The 16,561-nt window shown below is 37.3% G+C and overlaps 1 protein-coding gene across 1 annotated transcript in view; it reads right to left on the bottom strand.

The window, feature by feature from the left end:
- The window catches only part of ZNF804A (zinc finger protein 804A), a 346,473-nt gene extending 336,891 nt beyond the window's left edge, over positions 1 to 9,582 (bottom strand). The window contains exon 1 of the mRNA XM_052636293.1: positions 9,472 to 9,582. Coding sequence (XP_052492253.1) covers positions 9,472 to 9,582 — 111 coding nt within the window. The remainder of the gene's footprint in view (positions 1 to 9,471) is intronic.
- Between the last annotated feature and the right edge of the window lie 6,979 nt (positions 9,583 to 16,561).

Consider the following 16,561-nt stretch of genomic DNA (forward strand, 5'->3'; position numbering starts at 1 on the left):
TTCCTAGGTAGGCATTGATATTAATATCATCTCTCTTATTTAAGGATCATGTAACTGATGGAGAGGTGAACTTTACCAAGATTATATAGCTAGTGACAGGTTGTGGAAGATTTATCTTTTCTGATCAGTTACCTCTTTTTTATTATTATTATTAACGTAACACTTATATTCTTGAGCTTAGTAATGTGCCTGGCTTAATTAATACGGTTTCCATTCTTTCCTGTATTTGAGTGGTCCTATAACACTTCTTCAGCCCAAGAGATATAAGCAAACACTCTTGAGTAGGACGTCTTTAAAAAAAAGAACATTCAACTTTTCATCTGTCCTCTTTACTCATTTTTTCTACCTTAGAATGTAAATGGCTGGAGCACTAAACACCTTACAAATGAAGGGAAAAATACAAATAAAATCAGGGTCTTTAGTCTTGATATTCTTAAGCCACTTTATATCAAAATATATATAGTTTCATATTTTAAGTATATTAAAATTTTTATATAAAATGCTATATAGGTACAAAGTTGATATTTGGGATTCTGGTTACTAAAAGTCTTACTCTCTATTAATTGATACAGGGGTCTATTTAGGATCTGAGCCCAGGTCCATCTGGTTATAAAGTATGCTTTCAACCAGCATATTTCCCCTGATATGCTTGGAGGCCACTATATCATGTCATTTGAGACCCTTTCATTAAACAAGGAGAGAATTCCATATTATATCCCATCTTCCTGTCTTTGACCACTTGGAAGTAAAATCAGGTTCAAATCTCTCATCATTAATCCCTTCTTTCTCTGTAATTGGTCTCACTTCCTCCTCTATTACTTATTGTTCAAAACTCTTGCTTTTCCATAATTCAATGAGTTTGGCAACTTTTGAAATTCCCTCTAAACAAAATTTGCTTGTTTCACATCAAATTCTTTAGGTGTTTCCTATCTGAAGGACAAAAACAAGGCGATTTGGCTAGGGTAACCTTGAATCACTGTTAATGCACTGACCTTCCCCAAGCCCCTACGCCCAGGGGCTGAATATGGAAGGAAATTTGTGCAGTAGAACTAACAATGCCCCTCTGACATGATAATTCAAGAAAAGTCAGGAGAAAGATCTGAAGCTCAGAATAGGGCTGTGTATAATTCAGATGGTAAAGAATCTGCCTGCAATATGGGAGAGAACCGGGATTTGATCCCTAGTGTGGGAAGATTTCCTGGAGGGGGGCGGGGGGACACTGCACTCCACTCCAGTATTCTTGCCTAGAGAAATCTCCATGGACAGAGGAGCCCAGCAGGCTACAGCCCATGAGGGTTTGCAAAGAATCAGACACTTGTGAGTGACTAAGCACGCACATAATTCAGTCTTAAAGGAGGCATCCAAGTTGCCCAAGAACTCTTGAGTTCCTCCCACAGGATTTCTCCTCTGTCCTGGTTCACCACACCACTGCTAATTACTACCTGCACTGGGATTATTAGACCCATTTTAAACTACCCTGTATTTCTAATAATATCAGTTGCCACAAGAACCCAAGAATTCCCAAATTTTTCTTCATTTCCTGGACTTCAATCTCCACTGGATTATGTTACATCCTCTTTTATGACAAAATTCTCTATATCATTACATGTCTTAAAACATTTGGATTGTGTCTTGAATTCAGAAGGGTACCTTATCAATGAAATCTCTATAGCTTCAGAGTTTTCACTGAAGTTTCACTTCACCATTTTGCTCCCACTGAAGTTTGTCTCTCTTGAAAATCCTTTCTTCTGAATCTCTCTCAAGAGACAGGTGACTGTTTATCTCCAAGAGTCCTCCTAAGGAAGTGCCAGCACAAGATAATATTGTCCACACTCCAGCTTGGTAATCTTCAATCATTCTCCTCCCTTCCCTCATCCCTAAAACTCCCCAGCTTTGGAATTCATTTCCGTGAAATGCTCCTCTGATGGTCTTGCCTTGCAACCATCCATGTCATATTTGAGAAAGGAAAGAGCAGCCCCTGGGAAATGTCAGGCACACTTGTCTAGTTCCAAAAGTAAGGTATGGTTCTGTGATCAAACATACACAGGCTCACAGTCCACTAATACCAGACAAGGTCACTAATGAGTACAAAGTTAAGTAGGAAAAAACAAGACCACTTTGCAATCGTGTTTGGGGACAGACAAAAACAAACACACAGTTTTTGTTATGAAACATCCCCATCTGTCAGCCAAAACAAGCAAAAGCTGCTTCCTTACCAACTACAGCTTTACCCTAACTCTGTTCCTCTTGCCTATTAGAGAAAAAGCATTAAGACAACCAATCACAGAACTGGCCCTTCATTCTCACAGAACAACCCAGAATAAAACAGTATTTTAATAAACTTCAGAAAAGCACCTTACACAATCCCCAAACCTATAAAATTCGCTCATATTCCCTCTTCATGAGATGTATCAAGGTTGCCCTTGGAGTGCAGTTCATCTTGTTCCAACAAGGACCAGTATGCAGCATGTCCTGCTTGGTTCAACTAGTGTGATGTACTGGTAGTTTCTGGCTGGTAGTATATTTTTCATGAAGACATTTTTTTTTAAATAAAACTTAAGTTCTTCATTACACAGCCACCCATTAAAGGCAACTTTCTTAAATTTAGGTTACCAAAATGTATACTTTTGATATTAAGTTTAAAAATACTTTCTCTCATTTAAAGATGGCCTGATTTCTTAATGTACAATAAATGCATGTATGATTAGTTATTGAAGTTGAACAGAAAAGAATATATTTTACAATTTTATAAAGGTTTATGGGAAAACGCAGGCTTCCTTGATAGCTCATTTGCTAAAAAGCTCAGTTGGTCTCCTGCCTGCAGTGCAGGAGACCCTGGTTCGATTCCTGGGTCGGGAAGATCCACTGGAGAAGGGATAGGCTACCCACTCCAATATTCTTGGGCTTCCCTTGTGGCTCAGCTGGTAAAGAATCTGCCCACAATGCAGGAGACCTGGGTTCCATCCCTGGTTTGGGAAGATCCCCTGGAGAAGGAAATGGCAACCCACTCCAGTATTACTGCCTGGAGAATCCCATGGACAGAGGAGCTGGTGTGTCACAGTCTATGGGCTCACAAAGGGTCAGACACACCTGAGCAATTAATTCTTTCACTTCACTTCACTCTGGTTGACACCTAAAACCAGTCATCACACTTAGCATAGCTCATTTTTCTAAAGCTATGTAAGTAAAGAGTGTTTTCTTACTATTTGAATATAGCATTGTCATCATAAACATTTAATACATTAAATGTACTTACACTTAGGAAAGTATATAACTTTTTTCTAATGGTGCCAAACCATTATGAAGGAGTCCAGAGTACTACATCAGGTAATGGACTCTGCTATTTTGACAACTAGGATTGAGTTTTAATTATTTATTATCCCACTTTATCTTATACTGTGCTAGGAAGTATAGCGTAATACATTTATAAAATTAATGAAACTTTGCCAGTTGCAAACACAATCACAATATTGTATACATGCTAAGAATTTTCTCAGAAGCAAAGGATAATTTAGATGAGGTAAAACAGATCAAATGGTTTCAGGCTAAGATTTTAGAGAACAGAATTAATAAAATTATTAACTTTGTGGTCTGAGCCACCAGGGAAACCCCAAGAATACTGGAGGGGTAGATTCAAGTCTCCCGTATTGCAGGCAGATTATTTACTGTCTGAGTCACCAGGGAAGCCCAATATTGTAATTAGCAGTATGAAAAAGTGACAGATATAAATAATTTTGCTATGAATTGTGGCTTCAGCATACTACAGGTTAAAAAGACAACAACTGCCTTCAATAATAATATCTCAGGTAAATAAGATCACTGGATAAAATTATTTCAACCCTGTATTATGATTACATTTATTAAAAAGTATGATTGCTTCTGTATATAATACTTTCAAAAACTATTTTCTAAGTATACTATATGAGTTAAACATGTTTATCAAAAGTATAAGTTAAAGAATAAAATTACATTCGAAATTAATTTTTTTAAAACCCAAAAACAACACATATTACCAAAAACACCAGTGGTCCAAGTGAAAGTTTGCCTAGATATATGATCTGGAAAATACTGTAAAGCAGTCCAGCCAATATATAGTAAACAGTACAGAAAGATGAATATGTGGAAAACTTTTCAGAAGACTCTTGTCTACCTAAAAGTTGGTACCATGAAGGGCAGAATGACGAAAATGTTTCTGTCTACCCTTATGTAAAACTTGGTTCTCAGACTAAACAAGGGATGGAAAATTCAAGTGCCTTCATTGATCAGGACAGTATAATTAGATAAATAAACTTATATAACAGTAAAAACAAAAATAGTATAAACAGTAGCAAACTGTGAAGTGTATTCCTCTTTGAATGGTATTTAAGCTCAAATATGTTAAAATACAGTGCATACTCAAGAAACTACTTCTGCCACCTGAATTTGGTCCTGCATACAACCATCTGAAACCTCTGGATTAGTGGTCTCCAAAACTCTTGCTGTATTTTCAGCAAAAAAGTAGTAACAGTCATCAGTAAACTGGAAAATACTGGTGCATAACAGAGAAGTTATATCACAGGATAGCGTGTCACTATTTGAATTTCAACTATCAAAAATAACTTATACAATATTTGATAAACCAAAAAGGACATGTTGGAATCATGGCTATTACTTGACAACATTTGTCTTAAAATACTGCTTACATTTTTGAATAGGTTATAATATCAATATTTCAATCTTATTTTCCTCACTCCAATAATGTGTTCTGAAAATGCACGTGCTGTAAAGCTCTGCTGGAGTAAAGAACAAGTATGACCAAGAATATATGACACCTTAAGTTCAGAAAAGTGAGACACAAGATGGTCTTTGACTCTCAATGCATGATAGTGTAAAAGAAACTTGGAAAAAATATATAACTGACTATACGACTAAGTCTATAGTGTGGGGAAGTTTAGTCATTTATTATTCACCCTAATCCACCTTCATTCTTGACCATTCTTGAGGATATTAATCTAACAACGATAACATCTCAGTAGCATAAATTTAACAACTTGTTTCTTTAGTTTTAGGCACAATCCTAAATGTGCCACATAAATGTGTTTTAGTGAGTGGAGAAACCTTTTAAATTATAAACTGTAGGAGATACAGAAACATGTAAGGGAATGACATAATACTATTATAATGATAATGAGAGCAAGTTCATATAGTATATTTCAAAGACCTATCTAATTTTAGTGAGTTCCTGTATACACAAAGGAAAAATCCAAGAAATTTTTCATACTTTCAAAATGAATATATACAAAAATATCTTGAGAAACAAGAACATATAAACTTGTCAAAATTTGTGAGTATTTTTCAACACATTCAAAATGAACAGGCACATACATGAATACATCTTAAAACACAATATTTAGTGCATAATGCTTAGCACAGATCCTGTAGTGCCTAGACTAGTGCTTTGCAATTAAAGCATCTCAGTAAATCTGAATGAACTAAATAACAATATGTTTAGAAATGATTAATAAGTCAATACATCTTTTCTTAACAAACCTGGTACTAAATATTTTGGAAATGGAGGACAGCCTTCAGAAGCAAGGTTTGGGCAAGACAAAAATTATCCATGTTCACAAGAAATAAACAAGAAATAAAATAAATTTGAATTCAAACTATTCTGTGAGTCTGGTACTATTTATTCACACCTAAAGAGAAGTGGAAAAGAAGAATGTCCTCAAACAATAGATGACACCAATACCTCTTTATCAGTATGGAGATTATGGCACCAATTGCTATAGTTTCTCTAATAGCATAAAAATCATGAAGAAAATTTGTCTAGAGTCAGGAAATCTGCATTATAATAATGACTCACTTTTTGACCTCAAATCAGCACTTCTTTTTTCTGAATTTAATAGTCTTTACACAGACATAAAACTCTGGTGAAATAAAAAAATGCTGGCAACTGACAATGCAATAAACAAATTAGTAATGATTTCCAAAGTTCCACAAACTCCAAATTCCATAATAAAAGTGATTACATACATATGTAAATTCTTTTTTAAACTATTTTTTAATATTTTGTATTACAATTTTTAAATAATTAGGGCAAAAAAACTTTTGTGGATCGATTATAAAATATAAATATAAGGGAATGTCTTTATCCAATAAACAAATGCATACACAATAGTGGTTTGAGATAATCTAAGTAAAAACAATGAGAATACATGATGCTAAACTTTATTCACTGTTATTAAACCACATAACTTATTTAGACATATTCTGGAACACTAATAAAATATTACCTAATTTTTTATTCCATGGAATTAAAGCTATATCACAGATATGATACTGTTTACAACAGAAATCATCACAAGTAGAGTGACCTTTGTCTTTGAAGATAAGACCTTGCAAAATGGAGATTTGTGTATTTTCAGTTAACTGTGAAGAGAAGTATATTTAAAGGCTCAGGAATAGGGTCAAGGTTAACAACAGGCTTAGTCATTAAGTATCCTCAAAAATGTATTGTGTGAGTGACATAATATGACCTTTGGAAGGGTCTCTACATTTTTATAATCTCCTCAGTATGAATATTAATTCTGGATTTAGGACTAAAGCAATTAATTAATGTCATTAAACACTGAGTTTTATTCTGTAAGTAACTTTATAGATAACTTTTAATTCATGAAAGAACACTGTATCAACAATTACAGCCTATCTTAAATCAGTTCAATAATTTTAAAGACTATAAAATGTTTTAAAAATATGAATTTAAAAAATATTTGGAATATCCATTTGCTTTCCAGTGGCTGAAAATAATCAGAATCTTTGGGAAAAAAAATCCCTAAATGGATTTTACATTTTAAGTAAAAATTTTTTTTCCTGAAATAGGAAAAAATATCTTGAGATATTATTAAAATTCTTTAAACCTAACAAATTTTAAAATGCAAAAGTGTGATGATGTTTTTAAAGGTAAAGTTCACAATATGTTAAAATCAAATAGGCAAAAAAGTAAAAAAGATCTCATAACTTCACTTTATGACATGACAATAGAAATCCTTACATTAAAATTGTGGAACATATATATTTGTAAGATAATATTTGTGTTTCTTATTAAGGTTGTTATTTCTAATAAGTCTCAGGTTCAGTTTTCTGTTTTTAGCTAGTAGTAAGTTTTAATTTATAATAAGCTCTCATAGCATCTTACTTGCTGTAAAGAATACAGTTTTTGATAAGTATAGAAAAGTATTTAATTTAAAAATTCATTTATGAATATATTTAGAATCTCTTCTATTATAAAAACAGGTTTGAGTCTCATTCTCTTCAATAACAAATCATCAAAAGACACAGAAAGCAAACATGACATATATTACTTTTTAAATTAATATTTTCAATTATGGAGGAACCATATATGAAAATTTGCATCATTTCAGTCAGTATAAATCTCTTGCACAGGAAACACAAACTTGGGCAGTTTGTAAGCACAACGTTGAAGGATTAGCTACGAAGTTCACATAATTTTTTTTTTTACTGTAAATAAGAGAAATATGATAGGCCTATTTCTAAGCCTTTTTAACGGAATTTGTTGCTTCTGACATTTGCATATATTTAGATTTATTCCTCTAATTTAGATAGCTTCATTTAAACATCTATCTTAATTTGAAAAGAAAACAGGCAGGTCTACACTTTAACCTATCTTTTGTCAACATGAGTGATAAAGAACTAATCAACTTCAAACATACAACAAATATCAGCCTAATCAAGTTCAATCATTGTTGGAAGCCCAAAGTTGACTTAAGAATCAAGATTAGGGAATTTTAACAAGTTGAGTTTTGGCAAATATTTTTTTTTCCCCATGAACTTTATTTCCTGGTTTTGTTACCTACACCATTATTATAATTATGGAGATGAGATCTTGTTGAATAACTCTGTCTTTTCTTATAAGTGAAACATGACTTAAAAAACAAACCAGTGCATACTTTCTTCAAAACAAAGTGTTTCCCCCCTAAAAAAATTACCTTTACATATTGTTGAGTTCTCTGAGTCTAGCCAAAACATTTTCCATCATTCCCTCAGCCTGTGCCTATTGCTTTGTATGGTACTCTACTGGAAGACCACAGAAGAGTATTTTCTTTGATCAACAACAGTAAACAATCTTATCCAGACAAGAATAAAAGCAATAAACCAACTCTGTTTCTTTATGTCTTAAATGAGCTGAGACGAAGGTATCCAAGAGATTTCAAGGGAGAAAAGAAAATAATCAAATAAATCACATCAATGTCAGAATTCACTTAAAACTTCAGAAGAGAACTTTTCATTCTTGGAAAACACATGCACAGCACATTTTTTAAAAATTATGTAGAATATTTTAAGATATATAAAGAAATGCAAGTTAAGAATACTCTACTTTTGGACTAATTGAGTCTGTCCTTACACTTCTCTACTTATTCAGGGCTAAGCAGTCATCACTTTGTATAGTGGGGTGGGGGGTGTTGCTTGCTAAAGGAACCAGACTTTAGTGATGCATATATTTGCATACTATCACCTCACTCTGGCTCTACTCTGCCTTACTAAGCCTAATAAGTCTTCCCTCCTAATAAGCCTTCCCTATACTTCCTTTTTTTTATTTATTGAAATGCATACTTCTCAGGAGATACGAGGACTTGCGAACCAGTTCTGCAAGGAGGTTTTGTAGCTAAGAGGGAATGGGAAAGGAAAAAGTAAGAGCTGTGGCCCTGAACTATCTTAATGCTCAGCACATTTCTCACCAATCAGGAGTCCTTTTCATCCTAGAATGCTGAAAAAAGCAGCTCTGTGGTCCAGTGAGAACCTTCCAGGACTGCAAGAGCTCTGTCTGGCACGTTTTTCCTTTTTGGCTCTGATTGTGTCAGAATGCTCACCGCACACACTTATCTTCAACCTCTTTTGAGTCAATAGCTTAAAGTTGATGGCCTGGGGTTCTGTAGTCACTCTGTTAAGCTTTGTACTGACAACTTCTCACTACAGAAGTTTGCTGCCAGTCCTTCTAGAGACAGCCTGAACACAAACTCCTGACACCATCACTCAATCCCGCCACTTGCCCCGGGCCACCAGTCACACGGCTCTCTGCCTCCATAAAGACATCCACATCCTTATTCACCTTCAGCTTCCTAAGCCGACGGAGGTTATAGGGTCACTTGGGGTTAGGGTTATTTCCGTTTCTTTCTTAAAAGAGGTCCTGTTAACACAATTTGCATCAAATAAGAAGAAACTGTGGTAATTTTCACCGGTGCAAATGAGGTGGAGAGTCCGGAGCGTTGGGGGAAGCGTAAACCAAAGCCTTGGATCACAGCTTCCCTGAGATTCCTGCCTTTTTCTACACCAAATTCTCACCCCACGCCCACAAGATAAAGAAACGAATATACTGTAAACCAGACTGAACAGCGACACCCCAAAGCCTCACAGTAACCTCAATCCTCTAAATGCCCTCTTAAAAAGGAGAGAGAGGAGAGAAGCGATTACCAGAGTTTTGTTCCCGTTCTTGCTGAGAGGGCCCCGGAAAACTCCCTTGATGTTGCGAAAGTGTCCGTTGCTGAGATGCGTGGAGCTGATGACAATGTAGTAACACTCCATGGGGCAGCCGCCGCCTCCTCCGCCGCAGCCGCCGCTTCCATGCACCCCGCGCCCGCCGCCGCAGCGCGCCGGGGCCCGGGAGGGTGGGTGAGGGACCCGCTGGGAGGGCGAACCGCCGCCTCTCTCGCACGCCCTCCGGAGACAGGCTCACTACGCGCTTCTGCCCTGCGCGCCGAGGCTCCTCCGCCTCTGCATGCTCGCGGCGCTCTCCCTAGCAGGCTCTGTTGCTCTCCTAATTTCGCCTAAGGGCGATGCGCCCCGCGGGAGGATCCCGGGCTGGGAGGGGCCGGACAGCCGGAGAGGAGCCCAGCGCGAGTTAGTGCCGGCCGCGCGGCCGAGCGAAGCCGGGCAGCGGGAGCCGCCCGAGCGGCAGCGGCGGCGGCGGCGGCAGCAGCATCCCCCGCGCTCGGCGCCCGCACTCGGAGTTGCTGCTGCTGGCAGGCATGAGTGTTATTATATTGAGCGGCGTTGCCGGTCCATTGCACTGAGCCAATGGCAGGGAGCCACTGGGCTGATACTGAGAGCTGTCAGAGGAGTACATCTGTCACCCGCGGCCTCCCCCCCGCACTCCCCCGCCGCCGCCGCCGCCGGGACCCACGGCCGCGCCGGGCCGGGCACGAGTGGGAGCGCGCGGCGAGCGGGCCGCCCCCCGCACGGCGCCGCGGCGGCAGAGGGCCAGGGACGCGACGGGCACCGCGGGCGGGCGGCAGAGCGGCCCGCGACCGAGAAGTGGGAGACTCCTCTAAGGTGGGGGCGGAGGGGAGAATGTGGAGACACACATTTCTTGCCTAGCAGTCGGGGAAGGGGGGAGGACACGATAAGGGGGATAAATAAATTAATAATTCAGGATGAAAAGCCAACCGCTTCCAACTGCCGCGTTTCCAGGCAGGTGCCAGCAGCTGCTTCTCTCTTGCAATAGTTGCTACCCATTTGGGTTTGGCTTATTTGATTTTATTTGGTTTTTAATGTGGTTTTTAGGATGGAGACTGAATCCTTTTGAGTCTTAAGAGAAAGAAAATGTCCCTCCACCCACCACCACCACCACCACCCATTTGTAGAGATCATAGGGATTTGTGTTGATAGTTTGAGGGCTGGGGAGGGATACGAGTGAAGTGGATAAAAGGGAAAAGATTCTTGGCTTCTGTGCTCCTCGACCCGGAGTTCCCCTCACCCACGTCCCCTGAGAACCTGGGTTCTTCCTAAATTGCCTAAGCAGAACGGAAAGCGATGCTTTGCCGCAAAGAAGCTGCTGCTACGAGCTTGCTTTGCATTTCTGTACAGTTCTGTTCCCGCTACCGAGAGTGGTAGCAAACAAAAGCCTTTGCCCTAGAAGCGACCTGAAAGGAAAATCTCTCTCAAACGAACTAATGGGTTCGTTAGGCAAGTAGGGATGGGTTCTGCCGCGTTCCCTGAAGAGAAACCACCGCGCAGGCTTGTAAGGGGCCAAGGTAGTCGTCGGTCTGAATGTGCCCTCCTACCCTGACTCTCACCTAGTCAATTCTCTCTTTGTGTAAGTTTAACTCCTTGTAGGTGGTAGGGTGAGCGCATCCCATCAGGTATATATACGACTCATTAGTCCGCACTTAAAAAGATCGATAATAGTGGGAGGCTGGGAGATGGTGCCTTCGATGGATTTACTGAAGGCTTTATGTTCCTCTTGCCTTGAATGGCTTAATTGGTTAAAGCAGATTCCAGCCATTCTGATGCTCCTGTGTCAGAGCATACTGCACTTTGATCTAAACTATGTTGATCTTGTTTATTTGAAGGTCAGGAATTCAAAACAGTCCATTTTGAGTGTTCCCTATATATGATTTTATATAGCAGTGACTCTGCAAACCACAATATGGTCCTTAAATGAATCTGCCAGTTTGAGTTCACTCTTTGAAAGAGGAAGAGCAGAGAGAGAAAAGGAATATTTGTAAGAAAGGCGATAGTCATGTGAGTAATTTATAACTTCCAGGGGTGTAAGAAGGGAGTGCTAGATTCATCCAAGGGAAAATCTCCATGTGCCATAATTCAAACAAAGAAAAAAGTTAGTATGAATTGATCAAAGCTCATTATGAAGTGTCACAGTTGTTTAAATGTACTTGGCTAAATTTCTCAGATATCCACTTGGGGGAGTATGGAAGTCCTGGGAGAAAGAGAAAGCAAGAATTTACAAAACTTCTATACTCTGTGGAACATATCCCTAAACAATTTGTTACAATTCAGTATGAATGCAATCTTATAAAAAAATATTTAAGTGATCTCCTCACCAACTACCGCGTGCAAAGCAAATACGTTTTGGCTCCTTCGATTACAATTATTTTTATTTTTGCTTTATGTTTTGAGGATGCAGGCATTCTCTGTACATATCATGTTGGGAACAGTTCATGACCTATATTATTTTCATTATGTCTTTTTAAGTTTTGGAAACTTGCAGTCGTTAGACGGGAGACAGAATCTTCGTTTTTACTGACTGAAACTTAAAGAAATGGAAGATACCCATAGTGAAAGAATCAAATAGTGTAATTTTCCTGTATGTGAAAAGTGAAAGTCACTCAGTCACATCTGACTCTTTGGGACCCCATGGACTATACAGTCCTTGGAATTCTCCAGGCCAGAATACCGGAGTGGATACCTTCTCCAGGGGAACTTCCCAACCCCGGGATTAAACCCAGGTTTCCTGAATTGCAGGTAGATTCTTTCCCAGCTGATCCACAAGGGAAGCCCAAGAATATTGGAGTGGGTAGCTTATACAAATCATATAATCTAAGCTAGGTTTTTTGTAATATTTTTCTCTCAAAATACTTCTTACAAAATATTCAGATCTGTCTGTATCAAGAAGCTCAATTTCCATTTCAGGAACCACAATTACATGGATGCCCCATGGAGCAGAATATCATCTATATGGAATGCCATATTGTGTTTCTAATGGCAAAGTTAATATATAATATATACCATACATATGACATATATTCATGTATATGAGGATGTGTATAGCCTAAAAATAAACTTTAGTAAAATAATCTCAGAAAAGATTCACTTTACTGTCATAATAGTCTACCTTTGCCACTTAGAAGCTTGAGGATGTGATGGGGTAGTTTTTGACTGCAAAATCTAAACCTGTATATAATTGGTGATAAACATAACATAGATTTGTTGCTAATACATGGAGGATGCTGAGAATTAAAAGGAATGTAGTTTCTTTACATAAAATGTATCCTTTTTTTCTCTCCGCATGAAGTAATTTATCTCAGCATTACTTGATGCTAAGTATAATCAGCAAGATTCTGTACCTCACCTTGAGCTTGCGCAGACATATTTCAGAAGAAAGTGCAGATTCAATTCCTTTTATTTATACTCATTTCAATCGAGTAGCCATATCCATAATGGTCATTCAAATAAAACTACTAATCACACTATGTGGTATTCATTATTTGTTGCTGTTGAGCTCATCACTACATCAATCTTAAAATTCAAGAGAAAAGTAAGCCACTATCATGTGTATTCTGGCTTCTAATAACAATAAACAATTCCTAACCATAATGGAATTCTTCTACTAAAATGTGAAATTTTTTTTTCTTTGAATTTTGCTGAAAATGAACAGAGAAGAAGGAAATCAGGACTTCCCCACCATTTTAGAGAGAAAGCATACCTTTATGTGGCAATAAATTAAAATTAGTAAATGATGATAAGGACTTCGCTGGTAGGTCAGATGTTAAAGAATCTGCCTATAGTGCAGGAAACCCAAGTTCGATCCCTGGGTCAGGAAGATCCCCTGGAATAGCGCATGGCAACCCACTCCAGTCTTCTTGCCTGGAGAATTCCATGGACACACCATGTGGTCGCAAAGAGTCAGACATGACTGAGCAACTAACACAATACAACAAACAATGATAAATTATTGTGAACTTCCATTTTGCTCTTTCCATTTCTTTCCTTTTACCGTGGTCCAAACGAAGTAAGTACATAAGTATCTTTAAATATCCTGCTGTGCTGCAATCTCTTTGATATACATGGTCTGTTGCCATTATTTCAAACAATTTCTGACATTGGTCATTTCTATGAAACAATACCACTCAATTAAAAAAATAAAGATTTCCCTTTCAAAGACTTAGAAAATTTATATTAAGTCTGCCATCTAACTGCAGAATCAATATTTTTAATCATAAAATTTAAAAATATATTTTATGGTATAATTATAGATCCCTTGGGTTTAATTACCCACTAACCAGCTGAAAAAAATTACAATTAATAAATTAAACATTTAAGTAGTTGACATTATTCTTAAAAAAAAAAACAAACCTGCAGTTCATACTTTGCCACACTACACTTAATGGCTCAGTGGTAAAGAATTCACCTACCATTGCAGAAGACACAGGTTAGACACCTGGGTCAGGAAGATCCATCCCCTAGAGAAGGAAAGGGCAACCCACTTCAGTATTATTGCATAGGAAATCCCATGAACAGAGGAGCCTGGTGGGCTAAAGCCCATGGAGTCACAAGGAGTAATAACTGGGAGACTAAACAACACTTTAACTTGACCTTTCTACAGGTGTGGTTTCCTCTTTCCATCACTGTGATTCACATCAAGAGCCTTTTGCTCTGTGCCTATAATAATTAACCTCACTCTTGTTCCTCATTTCCTTTTGCTTCGTCCAAATGCACAGCAACTGAGCATTGTTCCTGATCTGTTTCTGTCTCACACAAAATTTCAAAACAATGTTACTGCCATGAAATGTAAAACCAAAGTTCTGCCTTCTGTCCCAGACCAGTGGCTGGCCCCTGCATCCTGAATCCCTGTTGTGATTCTTTCTGTCCAGTTTTTCCAGAGGAAGTAAAACTTCCCTCAGTTTGCCTACTGCTGTTTGAGACCATATGCTGCTACCTTCGCATACTTGGATTTCCTACTTTCTGTCATTACAATCGCAGAATGCTTTTACTCCATCTGGATAACTTCCCATTGCTAACATAAAAGATCCACAAATTAGATCAGCCTCTGGGTTCCAACAACTCAGCCTTACCTTACCTTACATGAGCTTCTGTGAACCTAGTTTCTGTTCTTATGTCATCTTTAAAAAAAGAAAAAAAGCATATTTCAGTGCTATTCAAAAGTGTCTGTGATGTAATCTTAGTGATTACAGAACATATAATTGAAATTTAGAACTTTCCTGTTCATTACTATAATAATCTAACAGTATATGTAATTAAATTTTGTCATTATATATCTCTTGTTTGCATTCACGTTTGTGATCACATTGGTGTCAGGTATTACTGCTTTTATTGTTTTGGACTAATGAGGAAATATCTAGGAACTTAACATATAAGTGTTTGGTTTATTCTAAGATGAGATCAAATGATGTCATGGTATGCTATATGAACAAAGATATGGCATAAAATGGAGAAAAATGGTGAAAGGACTGTTTCACATACAGTATTCATATTCACTCCACTCATCAGACATACTTAGATCAGTATTGACACAGAGTCTCATAAACATATCCATGTTTGAGATAGGATTTGGTTTAAGCAAAGTAACATCATCTGTTGTGTTAAATTAAGATTGATAATTTGGACATTTTTTCAGTTGTATCTTTATTTAATTTCTATTTCTGTTTTGTATTTACATAAGAACTATAAGCATATGGGGTTTTATAATTAGTTTGATATTAACATTTCAGTAAAATTATGTTACTAGTGAACTTAATCTATGCTAGATAATCTTTAAGAAATATCTATATGCTATTTAAGTATGAGAAAATTTTATATTCTAATCATGGGATAAGTATTGAATAACCATTACTGACTTTATCTGAAGCTGACACTGTTACGGTATGATTTGAAAGAAGATAGAGTCGGACATGACTAAAGCGACTTAGCAGCAGCAGCAGCAGCAACAGCAGCAGTGACTTTTTAAAGTAATTATCAGTTAATTATTACTTACAAGTAGTCCTAGCTCCCTTTCCTGTTTCTGTATCTTAAATCTGCTGGATTTAAATGTGGGACCTATTAAAAACAAATACAGATTTTAACAAATCTTATACCCCATCAATTGTAAGATGTATTCTTTTTATCTCCACTATAAATAAGGCATAATACCAATTAACTGTAAGAAGCCACTGATTTTAAGATATCTGAATTACAGAGATGTTAAAAACATAAAGCCACATAATAATCAATGATATATTGAACATAAATTTAGGTAGACACTTTCATAGTTAATACTTAAACAGAAATCACTTTAAGATATGTCCAACTAAAACAACTATGGAATATGGTCAAGTAATGATTCAATTTTCTTAACCTCAGTTATTTTACCTCTAAAAGAAAGGGGGAAAGCCAAATATGATCCTATGTATTGTCAAGATTTAATTTTTCTGATACTTGATAACTTCTCTAGAGCTGATAATGGTCAGGCCTGACAGAACAGAGCACCATTTTAATTTCCTACTTCAGGATTTGTATCTTAAATATGTGGTAGACATCCAGAAATTGTGGAAATGTGTAAATTGATCCAAACGTAAATAGGTAAATCTTATAATTTTGTTTAGTTGTAAGCCTGAGCTGTGCTGTGCTTAGTCGCTCAGTCATGTCTGACTCTTTTCAACCCTGTGGACCAGGTTCTTCTATCCATGGGATTCACTTGGCAAGAATACTAAAGTGGGTTGCCATGACCTCCTCCAGGAGATCTTCCCAACTAAGGGATCGAACCCAGGGCTCCTGCATTGCAAGTGAATTCTTTACTGTCTGAGCCACCAGGGAAGCCCAGGTTTAACCCTAGGAAGAATATTAAGCAATTTATATTATCTCTAAAAATAATGGTAGATCACCTATTGGCCAATATATCAAATAATGATATTTGATTTTACCTTTTTATTCACTTACTTTTTAATTCTAATAAGTAACATTGGGATAGATGCCAGAAACTGCTAATTTAAGAGTCAAAGCCACATATCTAATATGTTGCCAAAGAAATTAATATAATTGGATGCTATAA

The sequence above is a fragment of the Budorcas taxicolor genome, chromosome 2 (assembly GCF_023091745.1).
Source record: "Budorcas taxicolor isolate Tak-1 chromosome 2, Takin1.1, whole genome shotgun sequence".
Classification (NCBI taxonomy): Eukaryota; Metazoa; Chordata; class Mammalia; order Artiodactyla; family Bovidae; genus Budorcas; species Budorcas taxicolor.